Here is a 26,024-nt window from a genome sequence, read left to right on the forward strand (position 1 = left end):
ACATACAAAGACAAACACATACACATACAAAGACAAACACATACACACACAAAGACAAACACATACACACACAAAGACAAACACATACACACACACACTGACAAACACATACACACACACACACTGACAAACACATACACACACACTGACATACACACACACACACTGACAGACACATACACGCACACTCACAGACACACACACTCACAGACACACACACTCACAGACACACACACTCACAAACACATACACAGACACACACACTCAGACAAACACACTCACACATAGACTTTCAGACACACACACTTTCAGACACACACACTCACAGACACACACACACACTCACACATACACTTTCAGACACACACACACTCACACATACACTTTCAGACACACACACTCACACATACACTTTCAGACACACACACTCACACATACACTTTCAGACACACACACTCACAGACACACACACACTCACACATACACTTTCAGACACACACACTCACAGACACACACACACACTCACACACACTTTCAGACACACACACTCACACATACACTTTCAGACACACACACTCACAGACACACACACACACTCACACATACACTTTCAGACACACACAATTAAATATTAATATCCACCTAGCATCCCTCCCTGGAGAGCTGGTGTGGATCCGTCCCTGGGGTCCAGTGGGGCTGCTGGGCGGCGTGCGGCAGTGTTCTAACGAGAGGCGGCGAGGGAGCTCTAACCTGTCTGCTCTGCTCCCTCGCGGGCTGTCTGCTGATGCCGGGAGCCGGAATATGACGTCATATTCCGGCTCCCGCAGAATCAGCACACGGCGCGCGAGGGAGCAGAGCAGACAGGTTAGAGCTCCCTCGCCGCCTCTCGTTAGAACGCTGCCGCCAGCCGGGGATCCAGAAGGTGACTTGGCAGGAGGGAGCGCTTCCCTCCTGCCGGTCACCGAAATCTTGCGCCCCCAGTGCCGGTGCGCCCTAAGGCGGCCGCCTGTGCCGCCTTATGGACGCGCCGGCCCTGCCTGGCAAAGTAAAGGAAGTGTGAGGTGCATCACTAGTAAGTTACACGTGTATGGCAATTAAGAAGTCCAGTACGGCCCAGGTACCCCATACTGGGTAGACGCTGGGTTCAGAGGCCCATCTTGGTGGTCAGCCTATCCCCCTTATAGGGAATTTAGTGTCCCAGGGTGCTTGGCTTCTCAGGCTGTCAGGCAGGGGAGACTCCTGCATTTTTTTGTGCTGCACTTCAGTGGCGTACTAAGGGGGGGGCGGGGGGGGCGGCCCGCCCCGGGTGCCACTGACTAGGGGGGTGCCATGACGTCCAGTGTCATGTGTCACCCCCCATCATTACGCTGCGGCGGCTGCGCACAGCCGCAGCACCTTTGCGGCCCGGCAGGACTTACTTCCAGGATGAGAAGGGGGAGGAGTGTTGTGGGCCGCGGCGTCGCGCAACGTGATGACGTCGTGCGCAGCGCCGTCAGCCCGCCTTCACGGAACTATCCAGCGGAAGGATCCAATATCCGGGCGGTGAGGCACCCAGTCGGTCAAGGCATCATCAAAATGTAAGTAGTCATTTTATGTGATGGGGCTAAATTAATTAAAGGGGGGGTGGATAATGGCCATTAAAGAATTAAAGGGGAGGGAGGTTTAATTAAAGGAGTGAGGATTAATTAAGGGGGTGTATTAAGGGGGGTGTGAATTAATTAAGGGGGCTGTATTAATTAAGGGGGAGTGAGGATTAATTAAGGGGGTATTATGAGGGGTATGGATTAATTAAGGGGGTGTATTAATTAAGGGGGTGTGGGTTAATTAAGGGGGCTGTATTAATTAAGGGGGGAGTGAGGATTAATTAAGGGGGGTGTATTAATTAAGGGGGGAGTGAGGATTAATTAAGGGGGCTGTATTAATTAAGGGGGCTGTATTAATTAAGGGGGGAGTGAGGATTAATTAAGGGGGGGTGTATTAATTTAGGGGGGTGTATTAATTAAGGGGGTGTATTAATTAAGGGGGTGTGGATTAATTAAAGGGGTGTATAAATTAAAGGGGGTGTGGATTAATTAAGGGGGGTGTATTAATTAAGGGGGGTGTGGATTAATTAAGGAGGGTGTATTAATTAAGGGGGGAGTGAGGATTTATTAAGGGGGTGTATTAATTAAGGGGGGTGTGGATTAATTAAGGGGGCTGTATTAATTAAGGGGGAGTGAGGATTAATTAAGGGGGGTGTATTTAAGGCAGTGAGGATTAATTAAGGGGGTGTTTTAAGGGTGTGTGGATTAATTAAGGGGCTGTATTAATTAAGGGGGGAGTGAGGATTAATTAAGGGGGTGTATTAATTAAGGGGGGTGTGGATTAATTAAGGGGTGTGTTAATTAAGGGGGGAGTGAGTATTAATTAAGGGGGTGTATTAATTAAGGGGGGTGTGGATTAATTAAGGGGGCTGTATTAATTAAGGGGGGTGTGGATTAATTAAAGGGGGTGTATTAATTAAGGGGCAGTGAGGATTTATTAAGGGGGGTGTATTAATTAAGGGGGGTGTATTAAGGGGTGTGTGGATTAATTAATGGGGGTGTATTAATTAAGGGGGTTGTGGATTAATTAATGGGGGTGTATTAATTAAGGGGGTTGTGGATTAATTAAGGGGGGTGTATTAATTAAGGGGGGTGTGGATTAATTAAAGGGGGCTGTGGATTAAAGAATTAAAGGGGGAGGTTTAAATAATGGGGGTGCAGGGTTTTTTTGATTAAGGGGGTTGCAGTATTCTATTTATTAAGGGAGGATGTGCACTGCAGATTTTTGTTTTTTGTTAAGGGGGTGTGCAGGGTTTTTATAAGGGGGGTGTGCAGGGTTTTTATAAGGGGGGTGTGCAGTTTTTTTGTTATTAAGAGGGGTTGTGCACGTTTTTGTTTTTTATTAAGGGGGTGTGCAGGGTTTTTTATTAAGGGGTGTGCAGGATTTTTATGTGTAGGGAGTGAATGAAATTTATGTGATCGGGGTGCAGGGTTTTTATGTGTAGGGAGTGTATGAAATGTATGTGATCGGGGTGCAGGGTTTTTATATGAAGGGCGAGACAAGGGGCTTTGTAGAAAGGAGCAGGGCAGTTCTCACCAGCCCCTTTCTACAAAAGCACTGGTCTTCCCCCTTCTACAAAACTGGCGCATTTTACAAATGTTACAAGCAGTTTACAAATTTGTGCAATAAATATTATTGAAAACATTGAAAAAAATGTGGGTGTTTTCTTACATTTTTATTATGGGGGGGGGGGGGGGCAGGGGGGTGCCACACTCAGGGTCCGCCCCGGGTGCCAAATGCTCTAGGTACGCCCCTGCTGCACTTGCATTCTACTCCTCTCCCGGACCCTGTGTGTTTCCTTCTGCATGTTGCTGGGGTTAAGGAGCTTTGCGGTTTGCCAGCCGGCTAATTTTACCGCCTTACGCCGCTTAGGCCGTCGTCGCTGTCTCCGGTATGTCGGGTTCGTGGTGTGTGCAGTAGGTTGCTTTGGTGAGTAGCGGGATGGTTGTGGAGGTGCCTCGGTGGTCTCGGTGGGTGTCAGCCTGCTTTCCAGCTTTTTCCAAAAGGCGTCGAAGATTGCCTCTAGGCGCCGGTGTGTATCAGGAATCTCCCCTCCAGGAGTATAGGGACGCGTGTCGTCCGCCATCTTAGCTGATGCTCCACCTTGCTTGCGGGTGTTTGCGGCTCTGCTGCGGCTCTCCGGTAGGGTTTGGGAGCCATCAGGGTAGGGACCGGGATAACCCCCGCCGGTCCAAAGGGGGGGGTAGCAGGGCTCCAGGTACATGTTCAGCACTTCGGTCGCGCCAGTCTGGGAGAGCGGCCGCCTCTCCCCTCCTCAGCGCTCACTAGGCCTCAGTGAAGCTCGGCGTCTGGAGTGCTTGAAAAGGCTGATGGAAGCATTCGCAAGTCGGGTCTTCTCTGTGTACAGTTAGGGGTAAGTCGCTTGATGCCCGGTTTTGGCTATTTCAGGCAAAATAGCCGGTTTGCTTGGTGTGTTCCTGGGAGCTCACAAGAAACACAACCAGTCGCCATGCTTGTCAGGCCCCGCCCCCCTTCATATAATTTTTAATCCCAGCACCCACTGCCTGTAGCGATGTTGTAATGCATTTAGACCAGGCATGGGAGGGGGTGGGGAGGGGGGAGGGGGTTAGTGCAAATAACCTCTTATCCACAATGTTGCTTCGGTAAGTGTAGAACAGTTTTAAGGCAGAGAGCCGTTAATACATTACTGCAGGAATTGTTTGGACGGGCACAGCATTATCTGGGAATGTTTTTTTTAATTTTTATTATTTAAATGTAATGTTATAAACAACACATGCTTTCATTCTTCTAAGGTAAAAAACAATTATTAAAACAATTAAGTTGAGTAAAATATCATCAAGACATTAGAATGTGTTTTAAAATGACAAAATTTAAATGTACCATTCCTGGATAAATACATTCTGGGTTATGCACTAAAGTGGGAGTTTTATGGAATTTAACGTGAATTTGAAAATTATAGGGACTCTATAGGCCCGCAGAGAACTTCATACTAATTAAGTGTTCTGAGTGTCATGCCCCTGTCTTTTTAACTCTGCAGGGTTAACAAGAGTCTAGGGGCTGTCTCTCTGACAGCCGCTATAGGCACTTCTGCCCCGATAGCTATTCAATCAGATGGTCAGATAGAGACCATTTGATTAGCGCAGTATTATGTTTTGCATAATGCACAATATATTCCCAATGTTTATCTAGGAAGAAGCATTGGGTTGGCTGAGATCATTAACATTAATGATCTCAGCCAAGGAGGCCGAGCAGCATCGTGGAGACTGGCGTGGCGAGGGCTAAAAGGTAAGTAATTCTCCCATTTCAAACCCTCAGATGGTGGATGGGACATCAAAATACAAATACTAAAACTATAGCAATAGGAATACATGTTTGTATTTCGAATGCTTTAGTGTTCCTTTAAGGCCAAAATAGAGGAACGTGAAAATTCTTCAAGGAAGCAATGCTTCTAGTCCAGCTACGGTACTTTGAACTTCAGTTTGAGTTCCCGACAATTCTCATTTTAGTAAATAACCTTGCATGTTATTTACCATGTTATGGTATAGGAGACCTGTTTTATAAGATATTACATAAGGGCACTGCATTGCTGTTAATGTATGATTATTTTTTGTAGGAGTTGGTAAAATTTGTGGAATATGGTGTGCGTTTATTGCCACTGATGCAACTGTTAAAGGAGGGACTGCCTATCCAATATCCGTTAAAAAACAGCTAAGAGTTCAAGAAATCGCCATCCAGAACCGGCTGCCCACTGTGTACCTGGTGGATAGCGGTGGGGCGTTCTTACCTCTGCAGGTAGCTGTACTCGTGCCGATTATGTTACATACCATTAATGTTGTAAATAGTGATATTTAAGATATTTTATGTTTTAAATTAACAGGCAGAGCTGTTTCCTGATAAGGAGCATGGTGGGAGAACTTTCTACAATGAAGCCATCATGTCAGCTTTAAAAATACCACAGGTACATCCCACTTCTGCCACCAACGTGTTATGGTAAACACACGTCCAATCACCTTTATCTAATGTGATAACAGCCATCCAAACTTCATTCATAAGAATTGTAGCATCTTATCATTGTTCATGTTTTAAAAAGTGTTTTAATAGAAAAATGTATCCTCATTGAGAGTCCAAAGTATCATTCAACCCAGTTTCAGTGTTATCTCAACTATGGTTGTTGCCAGATACATGAAAATGGAAACGTCTCTCTGCTAGGACATGCTAGGACAGTTTTGTTGAGATATAATTGCCAGACATTCCAGTTTCAGTATGATAATAAGTTTACATTTACATGCTAGAAAAAGGGATTATACAATTCTTTGGACCATCATATCCATTAATTCAATCCGACATGATCACATCTTTTGTCCTACATATATATTATATTTGAGGAATTAAAGTGCATTAATACCCGCTGTGTGATTTGAGTAATATGGTCTTTGTGCAACACGGACGCGGTCTAGAAAAATATATTGAATTGTCCAAAAACCTCATCAGTGAACAAACATACTCTTGCCCAACTCTACCAGAAAAAAATAAAAATATAAATATATATAAAATCGTATAATGTTATACATGAGCTGTGTAAGCATATTTACACATAGTAAGATCTGGTTTCATATTGTCTGCATAATTTTCATCTAAAACTAGAAGGGGTATTTACTTAGTTAAGTTTATATATATGTCAACGTTATTTTCTGGCCACTGAATTTCCTTGTTAGTAGATGGCCAGTTCGGCGTCTGTGAGCTGACCAGAGCTATGCGATGGAATAAGCACATGTAGTGTGATTTTCATCTCTCATATAACCTTGGTAGAAGGGATTAGCAGTTCAGTCAGCTCTAGTATTTCCATATTTAGCAATGAGATCATTCAAATGAGGATAAAGTATGGAGTCACCTTGCTTGGTAACAGAATTTTCTGGCAGCTGTAGGAGTTCTCAATCCTATCTAGATGTTTCTATACTTTTTATATTTTCTTTGATTTAACTTGTAATGCTTGTAATGCTTGGTAGAAGAACCTTTCAGGACATAGCTGAACATTTATACAATGTTACCATTGAGGCAGGTGGCTGTCGTGTGTGGATCCTGTACAGCCGGAGGGGCTTATATTCCTACGATGGCTGAGGAAACTATCATAGTGGACCGTATCGGAACAATATTTTTGGCTGGGCCGCCGCTGGTTAAAGCTGCGACTGGAGAGGACGTTTCCGCTGAAGATCTAGGTGGAGCAAAACTACATTCTAGGTAAACATGTATTTCACTCAAACACTATTTTAGTGTTCCAGTAATGTGGCATTACACTAACATGGCAGACATATCAAAAGAGATATACAGATAATGACAAAATCCCTCGATTTGTTATGTATATAAAAAAGTAATATATATTTTATATTAACAGAGTTGTTCACTAAAGTAGCAATGAAGTGAATTTAAAATTTAAAGGGACACTATTGTCACCAAAACAACTTTAGCTTAATGAAGCAGTTTTGGTGTATACATCATGCCCCTGCAGTCTCACTGCTCAATTCTCTGCTGTCTATGAGTTAAATCATGTTGTTTATGCACCATAGCCACACCTCCCTGCAAGTAACATGCACAGCCTTCCTAAACACTTCCTGTAAAGAGTCATCTACTGTTTAAACTTCCTTTATAGCAAATTATGTTTCATTTAGATTTGCTTATCTTCTGATCTGTTAATAGCTTGCTAGACACTACAGGAGCTCCCTGTGTGTGATTAAAGTTCAATTTACAGAGCAGGAGATACAAACTTTTAAAGCACATTACATCTGATTGCAAAAGGAACCATTTTGTTTTGATGCAGGCTGTGTCAGTTACAGCCAGGGGAGGTGTGGCTAGGGCTGCATAAACAGAAACAAAAGTGATTTAACTACCAGATGGCAGAGAATTAGGCTCAAGTTGTTTTGATTTTATAGTGTCCCCTTGAAAAATAAAAAATGGCTTGCACTCAATCATACAAATCACAGGATGCTAACGGAATATGGGTCAGCATACCCCATGGGACATATATCAAAGAAATAGATCTCAGGGACTCACTGTGATACGTTTAAAGCAGCTTTAATGGCTCCGCAACGTTTGGACCTGTACCCAGGTCTTTTTCAAGCAAGATTCTTTGATATAGCGTCCCTTTAAGGCCAAAGTAGCCAACCTGAAAGCATAGCTGACTTGGAGTATTTTTCCAGTTCAGCTATTTTGGCCTTAAATTTGAACTTCACTTTGAATTCAATATGAATTTTCAACAATTCTCACCTTCGTAAATAGTCCTGCTAATTTTCAGTGCAGCCATTTCTTTCTGCCGGCACCTGGACCTACGTTTGCCTGCGCTGAGTGCCCTCCACAAGAATCAAATCAAAACTGTCCTCTGTCAATAATAAAAACAGTATCATAATGTGTAGCCAGAAATGATACTTTTAGCTTGTTATATCATATTCCAACTGGTGGCTCGATGTTGCATCTTTCACCAAGCTCACTGTCTTCTTTTTCAGAGTCAGTGGGTGCGTCGATCATTATGCAGCGACCGAAGCTGAAGCGTACCATCTCGCCCGATTTATTATATCCACCTTGAATTTTGAACCTTTGCCTGAAGAAACTACAGAATATGAAGATCCCTTATATGATCCTCGTGAACTCCGTGGACTCGCTCCTCGGGATTATAGTTGCACTCTTGATGTTAAACTGGTACTTGTTCCTTTATTCCGTTGTATGTATAATAAAAGGGACACTATAGTCACCAGAACAATAACAGCTCAAGGTAGTTGTTCCAGTGAGTATAGTAGTTCCCTTCAGGCTTTTTTTCATGCAAACACTACCTTTCCAGAGAAAAGGCAGTGTTTACATTGCCTCCTGGGACACCTCCAAGTGGCCACTCCTCCGCTGGCCATTAGAGGTGCTTCCTGGCTCAGTGCTGCTGAAAAATCAGCCCTGACGTTCAGCATCTCCACGCTCTGCATAGAGACGCTGAATTTTCCTCATAGAGATGCATTGATTCAATGCATTTCTATGAGGTGGTCCTGATTGGCCAAAACGGCATGTGGTCATGCCCCCGTGCCGATTTTAGCCAATCCAATGCTTTCCATAAGGGGGAAGCATTGGATTGGCTAAAATGGGAAAGCATTGGATTGGCTTAAAAGTGGCCATTTTGATGATGTCACAAAGGGGACGGAGTCAGTGCCGGGGGACCCACGCGCCGCTTGAAATATGGTGAGTTTTAAACTTTTTAGGGGGGCTAAGAGGGGTTAAGCCACCTATATGATGGGTTTAGCACTATAGGGTCAGGAATACATGTTTGTGTTCGTGACCCTATAGTGTTCCTTTGACTACCAAAATGCAATGCTCGTAGGAGTTACTAATATTATTTTACTTGGAAACTTCCAGAAGACTGACCTTGTAGATACCAGGCCCTCCCAATATTGGGAAGTTACTAAATCAGGATTTGAAAGTACCGAGACAGTGTTGGACTTGTGCCGTGATACAATTTATATATTGTAGGGCCTTTTCACTGGTATCCCCAAAAATCATCGTGGTGGTTTCATACCTACTGGCAGTATAAAAACAAATATGTTATATGTAATACTTATATATTTATATTAACTTAAAATGTGAATTTCAGGTTTGGTGAATAACCCTGATTGTTGTGGATATTTCTTTCCAAACAAAAAACTACAACAAAATAATTACAATTTTAGTCTAGAATTGACACTCTGCGAAAAGAACTGGGCAATTTGACAGGACTCTAGGTTTACAGGTTATTTTCAAAAGTGAGAATTCATGGTGATTTCAAAGTGAACTTCAAATTTAAGGCCAGAGTAGCCAAACTGGAAACATAGCTGACTTAGGGAATGTTTCCAGTTTGGCTATTTTTACCTTGAATGTAATATTCACTTTGAATTCACTATGAATTCTCACTTAAATGAAACACCTCTGAAGTTAGCATATCATTGAGAATTCATGTCAAATTGACCAGTTTTTATGTACACCCTATACTTACACCCCTGGCTGTCATTCAGACTGTAACTTTCTGGTTTGGTTAGCTCAGTGGAGCTAAACCCAAGAGGCAGCAATTGCCCAGAGCACCTGCCTTGTAAAGATTTTTCATTGAGCTGCATTGGGAAGTCTGTGATTGGACAGCCACAGAAAGTCTGGGCGGGGTTAGAAAGGGACGTCTTACAAAGGCTGCAGACAAAAGAACTGTAGTTTTTGCAAGCTGTTTTTAGATTTACTCCAATGAACACATGCATAATTAGATGTATCTACTAAACAGTTATTTGTATTTGTTTTGTACTTGGGCAGTGTGATGTCCCTTTAATGTTGGTGTGATTACACTGGAACTTTCTATACATTTAGCCATTATGAAATGAATTGACCAGTCATATTCTGCTTACAGATCCTCAGCCGGTTGATAGATGGCAGCAGATTTCTGGAATTTAAAACTGAATACGGAACCTGTTTGGTGACAGGATTTGCTTCCATTGAAGGGTAGGTTGTTAAAGCAAATAATTAATTAATAGGGGGGCGGAAGTGGCAAAAGTCCTTGAATCGTGTAACTAACCACAAACCGGAGCAGACGTCATTTTTTGAGGCCTAAACCCCTCATCCATACTACCCACTCCTAACACTCCTCGGAGTAAGCAACACAGGGGTAACCTACGCCATTCTTACAATCCGCCAAGACAAAACGGCAGAAACGCAAGTCCTGGGCCTAGAGACCCTCTCCAAGCCTAGACTAGTCGGAGCTATTAGGCGGATTTGAGCCTTTCGCAGATCCGGAGCAGAAGAATGCTCTGCCGATCACCTACATGTCCTGGCATCGACCATGGGCTGACGGTCCAAGAAACCACCCCTGGAGCCACCTTCGGGGTCCAGAGATATAGGAGCACTATTGCAGCGGCAGCCACCTCCTAAAATGGCGGAAATGGCAGACCACAGAACCGCTTATCCCACGCATGCTTAAACTCCCTTACTGTGTTAACATCTACCACTTCAGCTGGAAGACATTTCCATGCATCCACTACCCTCTCAGTAAAGTAATACTTCATCCCTACAGGATTCAGTACTCACTATCCAAGCTCACCAACAAGCTCTCTCACTCCACTATATAGCACTTGATGACAGGTCACAGCACAATCACCTAAAGATTAGAGGTGTACCCGACACAATCACACCTGATGAGCTTCCTCACTATATGAGGCTACTGGTAGCCTCAATACTACCACCAAACCACGCTAAGAAATTTACCCTAGATGGGATCTGTCGTCTACCATTACCAGGCAGAGCTGCCTCTACTACAGTACGAGATGTGATATTCCGTTGTTCAACCTCACAGGATATATGACTCCTGATGTCAGCATTCCAAGGCAAGGCGCCTCTAACCTTTGCGGGATCAAGCCTCTCTTTCTATCAGGAAAGTCCCTGAATCCTGTAACTAGCCACCTGAGAGCAGCGGGAGTAGAATATCACTGGAGATCACCCTGGTTTCTGGTGGTCACACACAACGGGACTATACACAAAATATCTTCATCTGCCGAATCGCCTAACTTCGTCAAGGCTCAGGGCTTAACTGCCCTTAAGAATAATAATGACAACAAAGTATTTAACCAGGAAAGGCACATTCAGATTACTCTGGTTTTCAAATACATCCAGGGGTTGTTACTATTACCCAATTTAATGGTACTCATTTTATCTACTTCAGAAGGCAGATTTGAACCTGCAACCCAAGGGTTGAACAGAATCTGCTGAGGATGCATTAGCCCACTGAGCTATCTCACCGAACAACAATCCAGCACATGCGACAGGGACCCTGTTCAGGCGTTTCCCTCTACATCTGCAGATCGCCTAATTTCGCAACCAGAGACCTGACTATGTGGAGGGTCTTATTATCTATCTGCGGCTCCTACTCCTTTGCGCGCCCTTTGTGATGCCGTGAACCGGAATATGACGTCATTCCAGCCCCGGCATACTAAAAAGCGGGCAGGAGAAGTGACAAGCTGCCCCACATTGGACCCCAGGGAGGTACGGAGGCTGGATGGGCTTAAAAAAATAAAATTGTGTGAGTGTCTGTCTGTGTGTGTGTCAGTGAGTGAGTGTGTTAGTGAGTGTTTGTCTGTCAGTAAGTGTGTATCTGTGTGTGTGTGTTTCAGTGAGTGAGTGTGTGTGTGTGTGTGTGTCAGTCAGTGACTGTGTATCTGTCAGTGAGTGTGTGTCTGCCTGTCAGTTTGTGTCTGTCAGTGAGTGTCTGTCAGTGTGTGTGCTCGTCTGTCAGTTATAAATTAAATAATAATAATTAAATAATTATTAAATAAATTAAATTCACAAAAATGCATTAAATACACAATTTATCACAGTGATAAATTATGTATTAAATGTACAAAATATGTATTAGGCAGTATGTGTTTATGGATGCATGTATTAGGCAGTATGTGTGTATGGATGCATGCATTAGGCAGTGTGTGTTTAAGGATGTAGGTATTAGGCAGTATGTGTGTATGGATGCATGTATTAGGCAGTATGTATGGATGCATGTATTAGGCAGTGTGTGTTTAAGGATGTAGGTATTAGGCAGTGTGTGTTTAAGGATGTAGGTATTAGGCAGTATGTGTGTATGGATGCATGTATTAGGCAGTGTGTGTTTAAGGATGTAGGTATTAGGCAGTATGTGTGTATAGATGCATGTATTAGGCAGTGTGTGTTTAAGGATGTAGGTATTAGGCAGTGTGTGTTTAAGGATGTAGGTATTGGGCAGTATGTGTGTATGGATGCATGTATTGGGCAGTATGTGTGTATGGATGCATGTATTAGGCAGTATGTGTGTATGGATGCATGTATTAGGCACTATGTGTGTATTGATGCATGTATTAGGCAGTGTGTGTTTAAGGATGTAGGTATTAGGCAGTATGTGTGTATGGATGCATGTATTAGGCAGTGTGTGTTTAAGGATGTAGGTATTAGGCAGTATGTGTGTATGGATGCATGTATTAGGCAGTGTGTGTTTAAGGATGTAGGTATTAGGCAGTATGTGTGTATGGATGCATGTATTAAGCAGTGTGTGTGTGTGTGTGTATGGATGCATGTATTAGGAAGTGCATGGATGTAGGTATTGGGCAGTATGTGTGTATGGTCACATTGTATCCATTGATGCTGAAGTGCAGATCCAAACATTTGTTACTTAAAGGGTTAACAGGGTTATTAGCGAAACTGTGAATCATCATGAATTGATCAGGAATTTCAAATTTTAGGCAAAAATAACCTACATGGAAAAATTCTCCAATTCAGATATATTCTTAATTCTAGCTGTTTTGGACCAAAATCTGACCTTCCCTAGTTGATTCCTAAAAAGTCCATGTTTATTGATTTACTTTGACTTTATAAAAAGCTCATATACCTGATTTCTGTTGTACATTAATCTGGTGTAAATATATAATATTTTTGTTTTTTGATATGTGCTTTAAAACACATTTGGTATATTTAGATCTTAAGGCAACCTTAAAAATGAGGCCATCTTTGCCACTCAAGTCAAACCTTCGCACTGCAAGTATTTGTAGACTGCATTCCAACCACATTTCGCATTAGAAATGTTCTTTACAAAACCATGTTGTGGCAAAGTCATCTGTCATGGATCCACATTCTTCTGAGTTCCAATTGAAGGGAGTGAATTTCTTCAAATTAATTTACGAAAATCATTTTTTAGTGAACTTGATATCCATCGTGAAGTTATTGGCCAACATCGTCTCAAAAATGGTTTCTTGTATTATATTTTAATCTAAATTGATCACAATTAAGAGTTCCAAATCAGTGGAACCTTCTAGTGGTTTAGGTTTGGTCATTATAATTTTAATCAGTATGTCACCAATATATTACTTATTTGATTTCACCATATCAGAGCTTTCATGTCACTTTACAACAATCTGTATTTTTCTCCTGCAGACATTTGGTTGGAATTTTAGCAAATAATGGAGAACTGACTCATGACGCCTCTTTAAAAGGCAGCCATTTTGTGCAGCTGTGTAACCAACGCCAAATTCCTCTCCTGTTCCTTCAGAATACGATCTCTCGGGAATCACTGCCACCAAACATATTAAAGGTAAAGAGGATTTTTAAAATTAGAACTCATTAACTCATTCTTCTAGTAAAATGCTGGGTTTCAGTTTGTTTCATGTTTCTTAGAATTTATGTCACTAAATAATTGTCACTATTATACTCATATTTTAGGCAGAAGAACAAACGAATCGATTGAAAGCTCAGGCATCGATGATGGCAGCTGTCGCTTGCGCCACTGTACCCAAGATCACATTGGTTATTGGCGGATCTTATGGGGGAGAAAGCTTTGCCATGGTAGGTTTATAGACGTTATATCTCATCTTTTACTTATATTAATAAATAACTATATGTAATCCAGGGTCCAGAATCATTTTGCATAGTTGTGCTTATATCAAATGTCTAAAATATATCTTCTGATAGGTATATTTGCAGGTATTGGGCAGACTAGATGGGCCGAATGGTTCTTATCTGCCGTCACATTCTATGTTTCTATTTGTAAAAAAAATGGAATGGATATTTTTCAATTTGGATTCTCAAGGAGTGAGCACAGTTTACAAAAATTGTGTATTTATGCCACTAAAAGTATCGGAGTTATTCAGTAAAGTGAACTGCACATTTAAAGGGACACTATAGTCACCAGAACAACTACAGCTTAATGTATTTGTTCTGGTATCTATAGCCTGTCACTCAGACAGCCACTAGAGATGCTCCCTGGGTCAATGCAGCACTGATGTTCAGCTGGACATTCTCTATGATGAGATGCTGATTAGCACAGCACAGCGTTTTGCCGCGCATGTACCATAGCCTCCCAATGCTTTCCTATGGGTAAGCATTGGATTGGCTGAGATTGTCGAGGAGGAGGAGCGATGGCGGACCTGAGCGGCTCTCGAATAAAGGTGAGGTTTTTTTCTATTTTTATTGAGGGGGGCAATCGGGGCTGGCCACCTAAAATGTTTTGTGTTTTTTTAACACTATAGTGACAGTGACATTCTTCTCATTGAAGTAGTTTGGGCGCAGTGTCCCTGTCCCCTTAACCCTGCATTGTAAAACACTGCAGTTTTTGATGTTTAAAGGATTAAGGCTGCCTCTAGTGGCTTTCTACCAGACAGACACTAGAGGTGCTTCCTGCTGTTTCACAGAGTTTAACTTCATGAACGACGCTGGACATCCTCACGCTTTGCATTAGGTTCCCCCTTGCGATGACATCGGAGGAGGTGGAGACAGAGCTAGCGCAGAGTGACCTCGCCACTGGAATAAGGTGAGTGTTTAAAACTTTAATTGCATTGGGGAGTTCAAGGGGGCAGAGGGACACTACAATGCTACTTTGTATTCCGAACATTATAGTGTTCCTTTAATGTCTGGGTAGCATGTAAATGTTGGAATAAATAGCAGTTTTGTTAAAAGACATTGGTGACATGGTATCCTCTGGAGACCTGCTGCTGTCAGCCATCTTTTCCGCTGAATACCATCTTAGAATCTGTAAACTTCTTCTCTTTTATTTTCTATTAAGAGATTTTGTTGATATATTTTGCAAGAACTTGCCATGGTAGAACTATATTTAGGAGATATTGCTTAAGAGAAAGTGTGCGTGTAGATGTTTGATTTTTGGTGATTTCTGTGCAGTTCTCTATTTCTTGAAAAACATATCTTGTGCTGATCAGGTTTAAATCGGTTAAATTACGGATTAGCTCCGAACGTCTTATGGTCAGTAAGAATGTTGTGAAACTTGCCTCTGTCAGATTTGTTTTACTTTGTGAAATCTCCCTATGATCACGGTTGCAATGCACAATCAATAAAATGCTTTCACACGAACCAACTGGCTCTTTATTATAATGATAACAATATAGTTCAGGGATACTTTAAAAAAAATGAAATGTGCACAATTTATTTTTTTTTCATTTAATTTTCCCTTCAGTTTTTTTTTTTTTAGTTATTGGGGGATATCTACCTTTGAAATTACAAGATATCACTTATATTTCAATAGTTTAGCCTGGTTCTGAAATGTGTGGCAAGAATTGATAAATAAACATGATTAAATACTCAAGTTTGGGTACTGATAAGAAGCTTGATGGTATTTTCTTTTAGGAATACAGCTTCCTAAATATGCCACCAAAAAGTAAAATTGTTTGCAGGTGGACATAATGTCCACATACAGTAAATACAGTTCTCAGTTCTCTGAGAATTCCTTTCCCCTTTGTTAGTTTGCAGCTATGACATTTGACGCTTACTGTCCCTCTGCATAAATGTAGATGGAACAAATTGAATACTGGCAGACTGCAGAGTGAAAGCCAGCGTTGCAGTATTGAGAGTTTATGGGCTAGATTTATTTTTGTATTACTGTGCAATATAAAACACATTGTACCCTGTATATATGCATTGTATATACATGGTAAGTCAATTTCCAAGCTCTCTGTTTTACTTAGTTTAAATGTTTTTGTATGTTTGTGGGGTAGTTGTTACAGTCTTTCGTTTCTCAGTGTGGCAGGTCATTTGCACCAAACTTCTTGTTCCTGTGGCCTAACGCAAGAGTCTGTCTTGTGGACCCAAACAGAGCATCAGAACACACTCAGATGGGAAAGGAATCATCACAAGAAGAAACTGGTTTAAAATCCACACTGGAAAAGTACCTCCTATTTTTACATCATACGTTTTCAGAATCTTAATTAATTAACATGATTAGGAGACCACTGATCGGTTAATTCACTAAACACCGGCCAGAGTCACATAGGGTACAGGATGCAATTTTGTTAGTTAAAGGGAGCCCACAAGAGGTTAAGGGATTTGGCACATGGTCCATTATTATAGTAGAAGACACATAGGACCAATGGCGTTGGCAGGCTTAACAAGTTGTTATAATTTGTCAAACCTGTCTTACAAATTATTATAGAGGGACATTATTTTGGACCGGTGTATTAGGAAGTACTGCTCCATACGTATTATTTCTATTACTCTCTAACCCATATCTGGTGTATGGGTAACTGGTATTACTCCACACATTGGGTTAGGATTGCGGGGAACCATTGCTTGACTTGTTTACAGACTCTCACTGCATCTACTTCCATAGAGTAGGGGAACAACTTTAACCCGTGGACCAATGTTTAATTTGTTTGCCCCCATTTCCAGTGTATGTGTTGGGTTTGTTCAGGTTTATATGGGGATCCTGGGGAACTCCAACAATATAGTTTGATTTATTTCATCTATTTGCAGTCCTGCTGTAGAACATTTGCATTGCTAACATTTGTGCCAGTAGAGGCAGTGTTAATTAAGACAGTTTGACAGTGAAACTATTTTTCCCAACTCTTAACACCCGTAAAGTTATAGGCATTTATTGGAGGCATTTATTCTGTAGAGTTTTTAGTGAGTGATGTTTCACTGATTTACTCACCGAGCTCTGTTACATTTATTAATGATGTCTGTGATTCTGTACTCTGCAGGCTGAAAGAAGAAAGTTCGGCATTTTACTCATCAGCTAGACTGTGGGATGATGGTGTAATACTACCCCAGGACACCAGGGAAGTAGGTATCAGTCATAAGGAAGGCCAAAATGAAGAGAATTGTGCTAGATCAGGGTTAGGCAACCTTTTGCCCTGGATCGTTGTGGACTATATCTCCCATATAGCTGTTACAGCCATAATACTGACAAAGCATCATGGGAGATGTAGTCCACATCATCTGGAGTGCCGAAGGTTGCCTAAACCTGATCTAGATTCATAAATGTGTTGGTTTATCCAGTGCCTGAATTAAGCCTACTATATACCACCCAAGTGTTCAATTTTAAGAGAAACATTCTATCATTGACACACAGATCAAATAATTCCTCATTAACACCCTGTTGTCCATCTTTTACCAATATTTGTTAATAATTAGATGCAACATGTACAGCACTGCTGTACAATAAGAATACACATACAAAACAAAACAACAAAAAATTACAAACAAAAAACAAAACGAAAGAAATTAACGTGAGCAGATTACAGAGAATTTGTGATGTTTATGAGTGTTCTGATATAATGCTGACTATATAGTCACACCTTCCAAGACAGAAAGGCTTTTACATATCTGTTTCCTGCTGAAAAAGTTTGATGAAAGGGCACTTGACCCAAATCTTGAATCATCACTGCCCTCGACAACTATAAACCATGTGATTCAGTTGAACGCTGTTCAGGTCAGTAATGGAGCTTCTTTCTTTCCATTAGGTCATCGGAAAGTGTCTGCGAATTATCAGTCAACAACAGTATGAAAAACGCACTAGTCAAGTATCTCCAGTGCTCAGAATGTAGACGTTTTAGTTTTTTAAATTTGTATATATAGTAATTTTAATAAACATTATAATTAATTGTGTGTGGGGTTTTTTTTTCCATAAGAATATTTTCAAGCCTGTATTTTTGGCAAAACACGTTACTTTATTTTCAATAAATGTTTTTTTTTTTTTAAACAATATGCAATTTAACTTCCTGATTTTATCCAGAACATTCTAAAATCAAATTCCTTGGTTGGGAACATTCCACCCATGCTATATGGATTGGAGCAAAACCATTTTTGCTCTCAACTAGTGAGTATTTCCTTTTAAGATCTTTTAAACAGAGAGCAATGTATATATATTTCATATATGGTGCAATCCTGGTGATATTTTGCTGTACCTTGGGCAGGAGTGCTCCTACTACACCAGCTATTAAAAGCCTCTGCCAAATGAAAAAATTGTGAGCGCACACACAGTCCTCATGGCCCACCAACAGTTCAGGATTGATGTATTTCCCTTTCTTATTCAAATGGAGATACTGAGAAAACCTGGATTGTTGGTGGTCCATGAGGACTGGGTTGGGAACCACTGCTTTAAGTCGCTGCCATTTAACATGCTACACTATATTGCTGCTTTTTCTGTTACAATACACAAGGTATCCAGAAAATCAATCAGCTCCAAAAAATGTAGGCACTACTTTAAGAGTCTGGGTGTTATGCCCCTGAAGTTTTAAATTTACAGCTGAAAATATTGCCGTTATGATTCTGTCCCGTTGTTTCAGTGAAATTCCAACAGTCAATATGAGTATTTCATAAAGATTTGTCTTTAAGAAATACTCATTTGGAGGGTGGAGCCAACTGAGGACCAGTGCAGTAGCACTTTCTAGAGCTCCTGATATCTAAAACGAGCAGTTTTTCGGCAGAATCTGGTCCAGAACACCCTTACTTACACTAATAGGGTTCTAAGGGCCACAAATCCAAAAAGGCAAAAGCTGACAAGGGTCCAGCTAGCAGAGATATTGAAGATATCTTGGAGATATCCGCAAAGCCCAACAGGCCGCATGGGCCAATAAGACTTCTTCCCGGACACAGGCGAAGGGGCCTCGACAGACATGGTGCCGAGATCTGCACAGACGGCCCCAGGGGACAAAGACCCAGTCACTGCAGGCCTCCTGAAATCCATGCTGGTGGAGCTGCAGGCAAATATAGCCTCGGACATAGCCAGCTTCCAGTCCTCGCTCGAAGGAGCAAACTCCAGACTCACCCAGCTGGAAACCACCAACACTGACACCAGGCTTACCTCAGTGGAGAAGAAACTGGAAGGTCTAAAACAGCTCCACACCTCAGAAAGAGTTGCGGCTATGGAAAACGTGGAGACCCTACAATGTGAAAATTAGAGCCATACATGAGGCTGTGGGCCTGACTGACCTACCACACTTCATGCAATGGCTACTTGCACTGGTACTACAGCCAAAGCAGGCCAAGTCGGCAAACTGGACAGCATGTTCCGTATAGCGAAACCGGCAACTGCGCCGACCACAGCAGCCTCCAATCTCATCAGGATACAGTCACTTCAGGACAAAGCTCTCCTTGCGGCAGTCCGGGATAACACAATGATCCAATTTCAGGGTACCACCCTACAGTTCTTCCCGGACCTCACAAGGAACTTTCTCGCATTGGCGCAGGACACTGAAACCCCTCCTGCAAACTTTACATGCAGGAAAGGTCCAATACAGGTGGGGGACTCCACGCTTGCTTTCATTTACCCACCAAGGGACTACCCATAGGGCAAAAACCTATGAGGAGCTACAGACACTATTGAACTAGCTGGGACTGCTTCTGTCACCTGCCACTACCGCACCAAGCCTATCCCACCTGGACCCCACGAAGATTGTGGAGTTTACACTCCACTCAGCCCAAGCTTCTGCAACAACTCTGAACCTGAACAACTCCCCTGTGGGTACACCCTGTGCTCACAACCTCCATTGAGGACACTGTCTCTTGCCTAGAGGAACAGGTTGGAAATCACGATTATTGCTTACGGTTTCCAAGGTTTTTTTCATTTTTCTTTATACATTTTTTCCCCCTTTTTCTTTTCACTGCTATAGTGTTACTGCGGATAAACTAGCTTAATATGTATAAGGCTCAACGTGTTAGGTGACTGGATACCTTCATGGTTATATGGCCCCACTAACGCCCCACAAAGCTTCTGGTCCTATACCACAGCTTGTAATTACCCAACCTCCACCCCCTTATGCCAAAACATGTCTGTGCATTAGTGCTGTACAACTGTACCGAAAGGGGGTGCCTTTTCCCAAGGGCATTAGACCCCTCTTGATTGTATCGGATGTTTCTCACTCCAGCCCAGGAAGACCTTCTAGTTAAATCAGTCTAGTCCTCTCTTGTTCTAAAATCCTCATTCTGCATGTCTTTTGACTGTGATGTATAATATCTCAGACCTGTACTTTAAATACATTTTGGCATCAGTTGCTTAAAGTATTACATGCATGCAGATTGATAAAAAAATAAAGAATTAAAAAAAAAAAAAACATTTTCAGGGGAGTGACAGTGCCGCTTTAAAGGTTTTCTTCACTCCACTTAAAGTAGTTATGGTGCTTGCAGGTGCAGCATTTCAGCAGGATGTAGCTATGATAAAGAGCTTATAGAGCTCCACAGGATCTATTAAAGGCGGGAGCAAAGCTTGGCAAGCCCCAGTTAAGAACTTGAACCATTCTAAAATGGTTTGACTCCTTACCATATGGGGGAGGTGGACAGGGCACTGCAAGCACCCTTATACGAATAATGATGACTATCTTAAGAAAAATAATAGGTTGTACAGCAGGTTGCTTGGCCACCATAATTTTGTAGCCAAAAAAAAGTGCCTTGCACATTCTGCACTTCAACTCTAGAGGGCAGTATATACCATGGGATACACCAACTAAAACTATCTGAACCTAATTCATTTAATACTATGATTTTTACAGAACTTACAAAGCAAATCATTATCCAGAAAATTTGTGAATAAACCTTACATGTGTTTTATTGACTGAGGAAATGAAATAAAAAAAAAAAATAAAACACATTGCAAGGCAACATTTTTAATGAAATAGTTATATAACCGAGTGACATGCAAATGGGAATTTTTGTCTGAATTTAATAGAAATATACTTGGCGTTCGCTACAAAATGGTTCAGATAATATTTTTTCACACAGATCACGTACACAGCGTTAGTTTGTCAGATACATTACAAGCTGCCGTGCAGCGAGTTTAATGTTTGATCAGAATGTGTCCCAAGTTCTGCGTCTGTCAGTTTGCGTGCCGCTGTGATGACAATCTGTATCCTATCGAGGACATAGTGTAGACGGCATTTATCTCTGTCCCAGATAGGACTGGAGCAGAAGCCGTGAGAATAAAATGATATGTTTTTTTTCTGAAGACATACTGCTGTTTTTTTCATTTTCTTTTTAAAGCATTCACTTCAAGGACCTTGGTGTTAAAAGATTTATAAAGACATTGTGAATTCAGTCCTAGCCACCGGTCAGGCTTGTTTGAACATGCCATGGAATGTGACTGGAATATTGGTGTCTACCTCTGCCCTGGCAATTTCACTCATGTCCTTCGCATCCAAAATTAGGAGAAATGCAGGCTTGTGTCCCACAGCTGGGCTGACAACCACGCTGAGCAGAATTCCTACAGTAAAATAAAGATGGTTTAAGTATTGCTTTTAGCAGAACGAACCAATTTATTTTTTAAAAAAAAATAGAAAGCAACACAGGGTTATTCTCACAATTGTGAGAAGTCAAAGTGAATTTCAAATAGTAAGTAAAAAAAAACTACCGTATATACTCGAGTATAAGCCGAGTTGGGGTTTTTCAGCACAAAAAATGTGCTGAAAAACTCGGCTTATACTCGAGTATATACGGTAATTGGGAGTCAGCTATGCCATGCTGTTTGTTTTTCTCTCGCCTTAAATTTGAAATTCACGATTAATTCTGACTTTAGTAAATCACCCTTATGGTATGCAGTAAAACTGTAATAGGCTCCATCTTAATCCCTTCTCTTCTTTAAAAGCACTTTTCATGTAACACCCAACTCCTGCAAAAGTCCACGAATAAGGGCCCATCAATTAGCCTCTCGTGTTCATTTTTTTTTGTTGAGCTAATGCATAGTGGCCCTAGCTGCTTTACCTTATGTGCCCGATTTAAAGATTTCCTCAATCGAGATGTTTAATGTAAGATACGAATTCGTGGATTCTCATTCTTTGATAGTTTTTCATTAGTGTTCTGGAGAATTCTAAATGAAAAGTGCTTTAAATATTACTATTTGTAAACCAGAAGGACTGATGGAAAACCCAAATCGACTGTAATTCTAATTACACCAGTGAGTCAAATATTTAGTAAGAAGGTAACTAGACCTTAAAGGACACGTTAATAGCTTATTTAAAATAATTATTTTCAAAGTAAGCTAATATTATTTGTGTATAAATATGTGTATAAACAGTACTACATATATAGCCCAAAGCCAATCTGTACTGATAAACACATACTGGGACCCAGTGACCGCATGGGCTGACAAACAACAACAACCTGTTCTGGAAAAACACATACAGAAACCAATGACAAACACACACCGAGACCAATGACAACCTCTTCTTACAAACAAATACAGAAACCAGTGGTAGCCTGTGCTGACAAAAACACACACAGACCGACGACAACCTGTGCCGGTAAACAGATGCTTTGCTGACAAACACATACATAGATCAATAACAGTGTATCTTCACTTTCCATACAATACCATAGGATTCCGATATCCCAGAAATATTAGTTTGTTAAACCCTTATTGGAATAGGAAGCCTCATTATTGCAGAAGAATCACATCTACTTTGATATAGTTGTATATGGTTGTAGAGGTTAAGTGGACATTTTGATTTATATTTTTTTTTAAATGAGTTAATCGGTTCCAGCTGATTCTCCTGTATTTTACTTTGTTCTTCTATTTCTGATCATTAAAGGTTAGCTTACCATCATCTTCTTCAAGGGCATCTGGACATGAAACAAAAATTGGCTCGGAGGGGTACATGTTTGGCTCCTGCCACACCCAGATTTCTTTGGTTCGAACATTAAGTTTGGAAAGCTAGAAAGAAAATTTAAATCCCCGTTATTTGACATTCTCTGCTTACTGAGCAGCCAGCTATAACCCAAAGGGATAATCTTACCCTATCTGGAACAAAATTATTGAGTCCCAGGCCATAGGCATAACTGTAGGGTTTTCCTCCATATTTTTTGTAGTTGATTTGTGGAAATTCAAAAGCTGTTGGTTAAGAAGAAATGTTGTTACAACCCACTGAATATTTTTTTTCACGACTCAAGATTTTGTTTCTATTAAATTTTATATTCAGCGTTCCTACCTTGGCGAGGACCTGAGAACAACACCTCTGGTTCTAACCAGATCGTTCCATCGCTGCGTAGTGTGGCAGTGGCTGTGGTATATGGCAACGACACAAGGTTCTTACCAGCGTCTTCCTGGAATAATAATAAAAATGTAAAAAAAAACTATGTTGCAATAATATACCATTTATTTCTTTTTCAAAATTACCATGTTATTAATGGTCAAAATGTGCCAATCATCCAAACACAACGTAAACCTAAAAACAGTATTTTCGTACATGAGAGCTCCTTAGATAAGACTCCAGCTTTGTTTGACGAGGCTAAATTCTTGTCAAAGTCTCCTGTAGTTGTTAAGCTTCCGATACAATTTGTGTTATAACTATATATCTTACCATGTATAATTTGATATTTGCTGACAGCTTAGAGATTGCTGATGAGGAACATAGGCTGCTGGTAGAAGCTTGTTTTTCGTCAAACTACTTGATAACAGTTTTGCGAAAACTTCAGAGAGTGAACTCATATAGGTCTTGCAACATAACCACTACAATATGCTGTAGTAGTTATGGTGCTTAGAGTTTCACTTTAAAGGAAACTCCCGAAAGTTGAATTTGAAAAAGATGTGGGGGCATGGAGGGACTTGGTCTGGTGTTTCTAGTATGGAAACTCTTAGTAAAATTATCCTTGGTTATGGTCAAACATCTGCAGGATCCCACATCCCAAATGCAGCACGCCAGTAGGTCTATTTTACCGAGATTGAGAAAAATAGATTGGCTTTCCTATTTCAACCCCCCCCCAGGAAACAGGTAAGAAATTAACTACACATTTTGGGGTAGAGAGAAGAGAATGGATTTTTAAATTTTCATTACTATAATTTATGTCCGTGGATGAATAACATACCGTCTTGATATCAAGGGGTAGAACATATCTGCGGGCTTCAGGCTGAGAAGCTTTTTCAGCATGTTTTTTAACTTCTTCCCAATTTGACCGTAAATTGGCCAGGTACAAATAATTATAGATAAACTCAAACCTACAGAAAGAAAGATAGAGATTATTAATAATTTTGTAGACCACAGATCTGCGATCCATAGTTTTGAATTGGGGTGATTAAAGGACAACTATCACTTCTATGGCACCACTAAATAAAACTTTGGAAATCCCATACAACACGTGCTAGCCCTTTTTTCTATAAAATGCTCCATTTTGAAGCAAAGACAAGGCAAATCCAGGGCAAACATTGCAAATGAAGAGGAGAAATAGAAACATTGTTTCTCTTTAGACTTTCATTATGCTGAAAGTCAGGTGCACAAAAAAAGTTTATAGCAGTGATTGACAGGGAGCCAAGATGGAGGCACACAGTTGCAGGATTCAGAGGTGCGTATTTCTATAATTAATTTCATTTTTGACACCTCACAAATACATATATGCCAAAACTAGAAATAGGTAAACATAATATTAAAAATCCCGGGAAATGCCATCTCCCCTTTAAATCCCTCTTTGCAGTTTCAGGCATGGCAACGCATTACCCTTTCCAGCAGCAGACGTCCACAACCAAAAAGCCATTGTCCTCGTAAGTGTTAATGTGATGGAAAATATTGAATGCGGACGTCCTGTATTTTATATTGAGATATTCTCCTGTGTGTTTTTCTGCAACATGCATCCACACCTACACCATCAAAAAGGGGAGGAAGAGAGGATTTAGCAGAACTGATTCATATTGGATAGTTTGTATAATATTATGCATCCAAACTATTTCCCATTAAAAGACACATGATAGCGTTTGTCAACATTGCAGTCTGGTCCCCCCCCCAAAACAAACAAACAAAAAAAAAAGCCCACTTATGCCAGCCCCGCTTTTGTTAAAAGAGAAAGATGTACAGTTTTGGGATAGGTATGTTAAAGAAAAACGATTGTTAGGATGGCAAACACTGCAATAGGATGTCAAAGGACAACGGTCATCACAGTTTTACTTGCTTGGTTTTTGAGAAAATATCACTTTTATTCTGTCCGAGCAGCCCTGTTGGGTCAGACTCTATAGTTATCTGACCAACCGCTGCTCAATCTAACTTGCTGCTGCTGCAGTTTCACACTGAACAAACACAGCAGCAGACAAGTTAGGTTGAGCAGCAGTTGGCTAGAGATATAACAGAAGAGTCTGACCCAACATGGTTTATAACCAGAACAAACTGTAAAGTTATAAAAAAAAAAAAAAAAAAAGTTATAATACTAATCAATATACAACATTTAAATATATATATATATATCTCATTAAGTTTCATTAACTGTAATAAACTTTTAGAAAATGAGTAGTGAACATTTGGTGAAAGTTGGCCTTTAAAGGGACACTCCGCGCCCCCTCAATTAAAAATAAACAAATCACTGTTTAGTAATTTAATAATTTAATTTAATAATAACTGCAGATAACTTATAGCTTGTCTGAAGCCCTTTCTTTTTACACCTGCCCAGACTTTCTGTGGCTGTCCAATCATAGACTTCCCAATGCAGCTGCAAGGCAGGTGCTCTGGGCAATTGCTGACTCCACTGAACTCAATAACCAGTAAGTAACAGGGCCGTTTGTCTGATTGACAGCCAGGGCGTGTAACAAAGTGACTGTATAAAAAGGGACATGTGATTTTTGTAAAATGAAAAAATAAAAATAAAAAAAAGAGCACACACTCTCTTCACACATAAAGCTTTTGAGCAAGCTAAAGTGCTTTAGGGATCTGGAGTGTCCCTTTAAGCAGTTAACAGATAATGGCGTTTCCTCTTTTTAGTTGTACTGAAAA

The 26,024-nt window shown here is 40.9% G+C and overlaps 2 protein-coding genes across 3 annotated transcripts in view; one reads left to right on the top strand and one right to left on the bottom strand.

The window, feature by feature from the left end:
• Window positions 1-17,947, top strand: part of LOC134569060 (methylcrotonoyl-CoA carboxylase beta chain, mitochondrial-like) — a 29,813-nt gene extending 11,866 nt beyond the window's left edge. The window contains exons 3-12 of one of the 2 annotated variants that reach the window (XM_063427905.1): window positions 5,180-5,358; window positions 5,444-5,524; window positions 6,626-6,804; window positions 8,064-8,256; window positions 9,962-10,053; window positions 13,498-13,654; window positions 13,783-13,905; window positions 16,089-16,234; window positions 17,046-17,127; window positions 17,808-17,947. In XM_063427905.1, the coding sequence (XP_063283975.1) occupies window positions 5,180-5,358; window positions 5,444-5,524; window positions 6,626-6,804; window positions 8,064-8,256; window positions 9,962-10,053; window positions 13,498-13,654; window positions 13,783-13,905; window positions 16,089-16,234; window positions 17,046-17,127; window positions 17,808-17,891 (1,316 nt within the window). In that variant the 3' untranslated portion in view covers window positions 17,892-17,947. Of the gene's footprint in view, window positions 1-5,179; window positions 5,359-5,443; window positions 5,525-6,625; window positions 6,805-8,063; window positions 8,257-9,961; window positions 10,054-13,497; window positions 13,655-13,782; window positions 13,906-14,750; window positions 15,116-16,088; window positions 16,235-17,045; window positions 17,128-17,807 lie in introns of those variants that run through there. The other variant, XM_063427906.1, reaches the window with a different exon arrangement.
• A 2,985-nt stretch (window positions 17,948-20,932) lies between these two features.
• Window positions 20,933-26,024, bottom strand: part of RPE65 (retinoid isomerohydrolase RPE65) — a 28,822-nt gene continuing 23,730 nt past the window's right edge. Inside the window, exons 9-14 of the mRNA XM_063427908.1 lie at window positions 24,765-24,904; window positions 24,139-24,268; window positions 23,262-23,376; window positions 23,070-23,164; window positions 22,876-22,987; window positions 20,933-21,541 (exon numbers count right to left, since the gene is read on the bottom strand). Coding sequence (XP_063283978.1) covers window positions 21,390-21,541; window positions 22,876-22,987; window positions 23,070-23,164; window positions 23,262-23,376; window positions 24,139-24,268; window positions 24,765-24,904 — 744 coding nt within the window. The 3' untranslated portion in view covers window positions 20,933-21,389. The remainder of the gene's footprint in view (window positions 21,542-22,875; window positions 22,988-23,069; window positions 23,165-23,261; window positions 23,377-24,138; window positions 24,269-24,764; window positions 24,905-26,024) is intronic.

This window comes from Pelobates fuscus, chromosome 7 (assembly GCF_036172605.1).
Source record: "Pelobates fuscus isolate aPelFus1 chromosome 7, aPelFus1.pri, whole genome shotgun sequence".
NCBI lineage: Eukaryota > Metazoa > Chordata > Amphibia > Anura > Pelobatidae > Pelobates > Pelobates fuscus.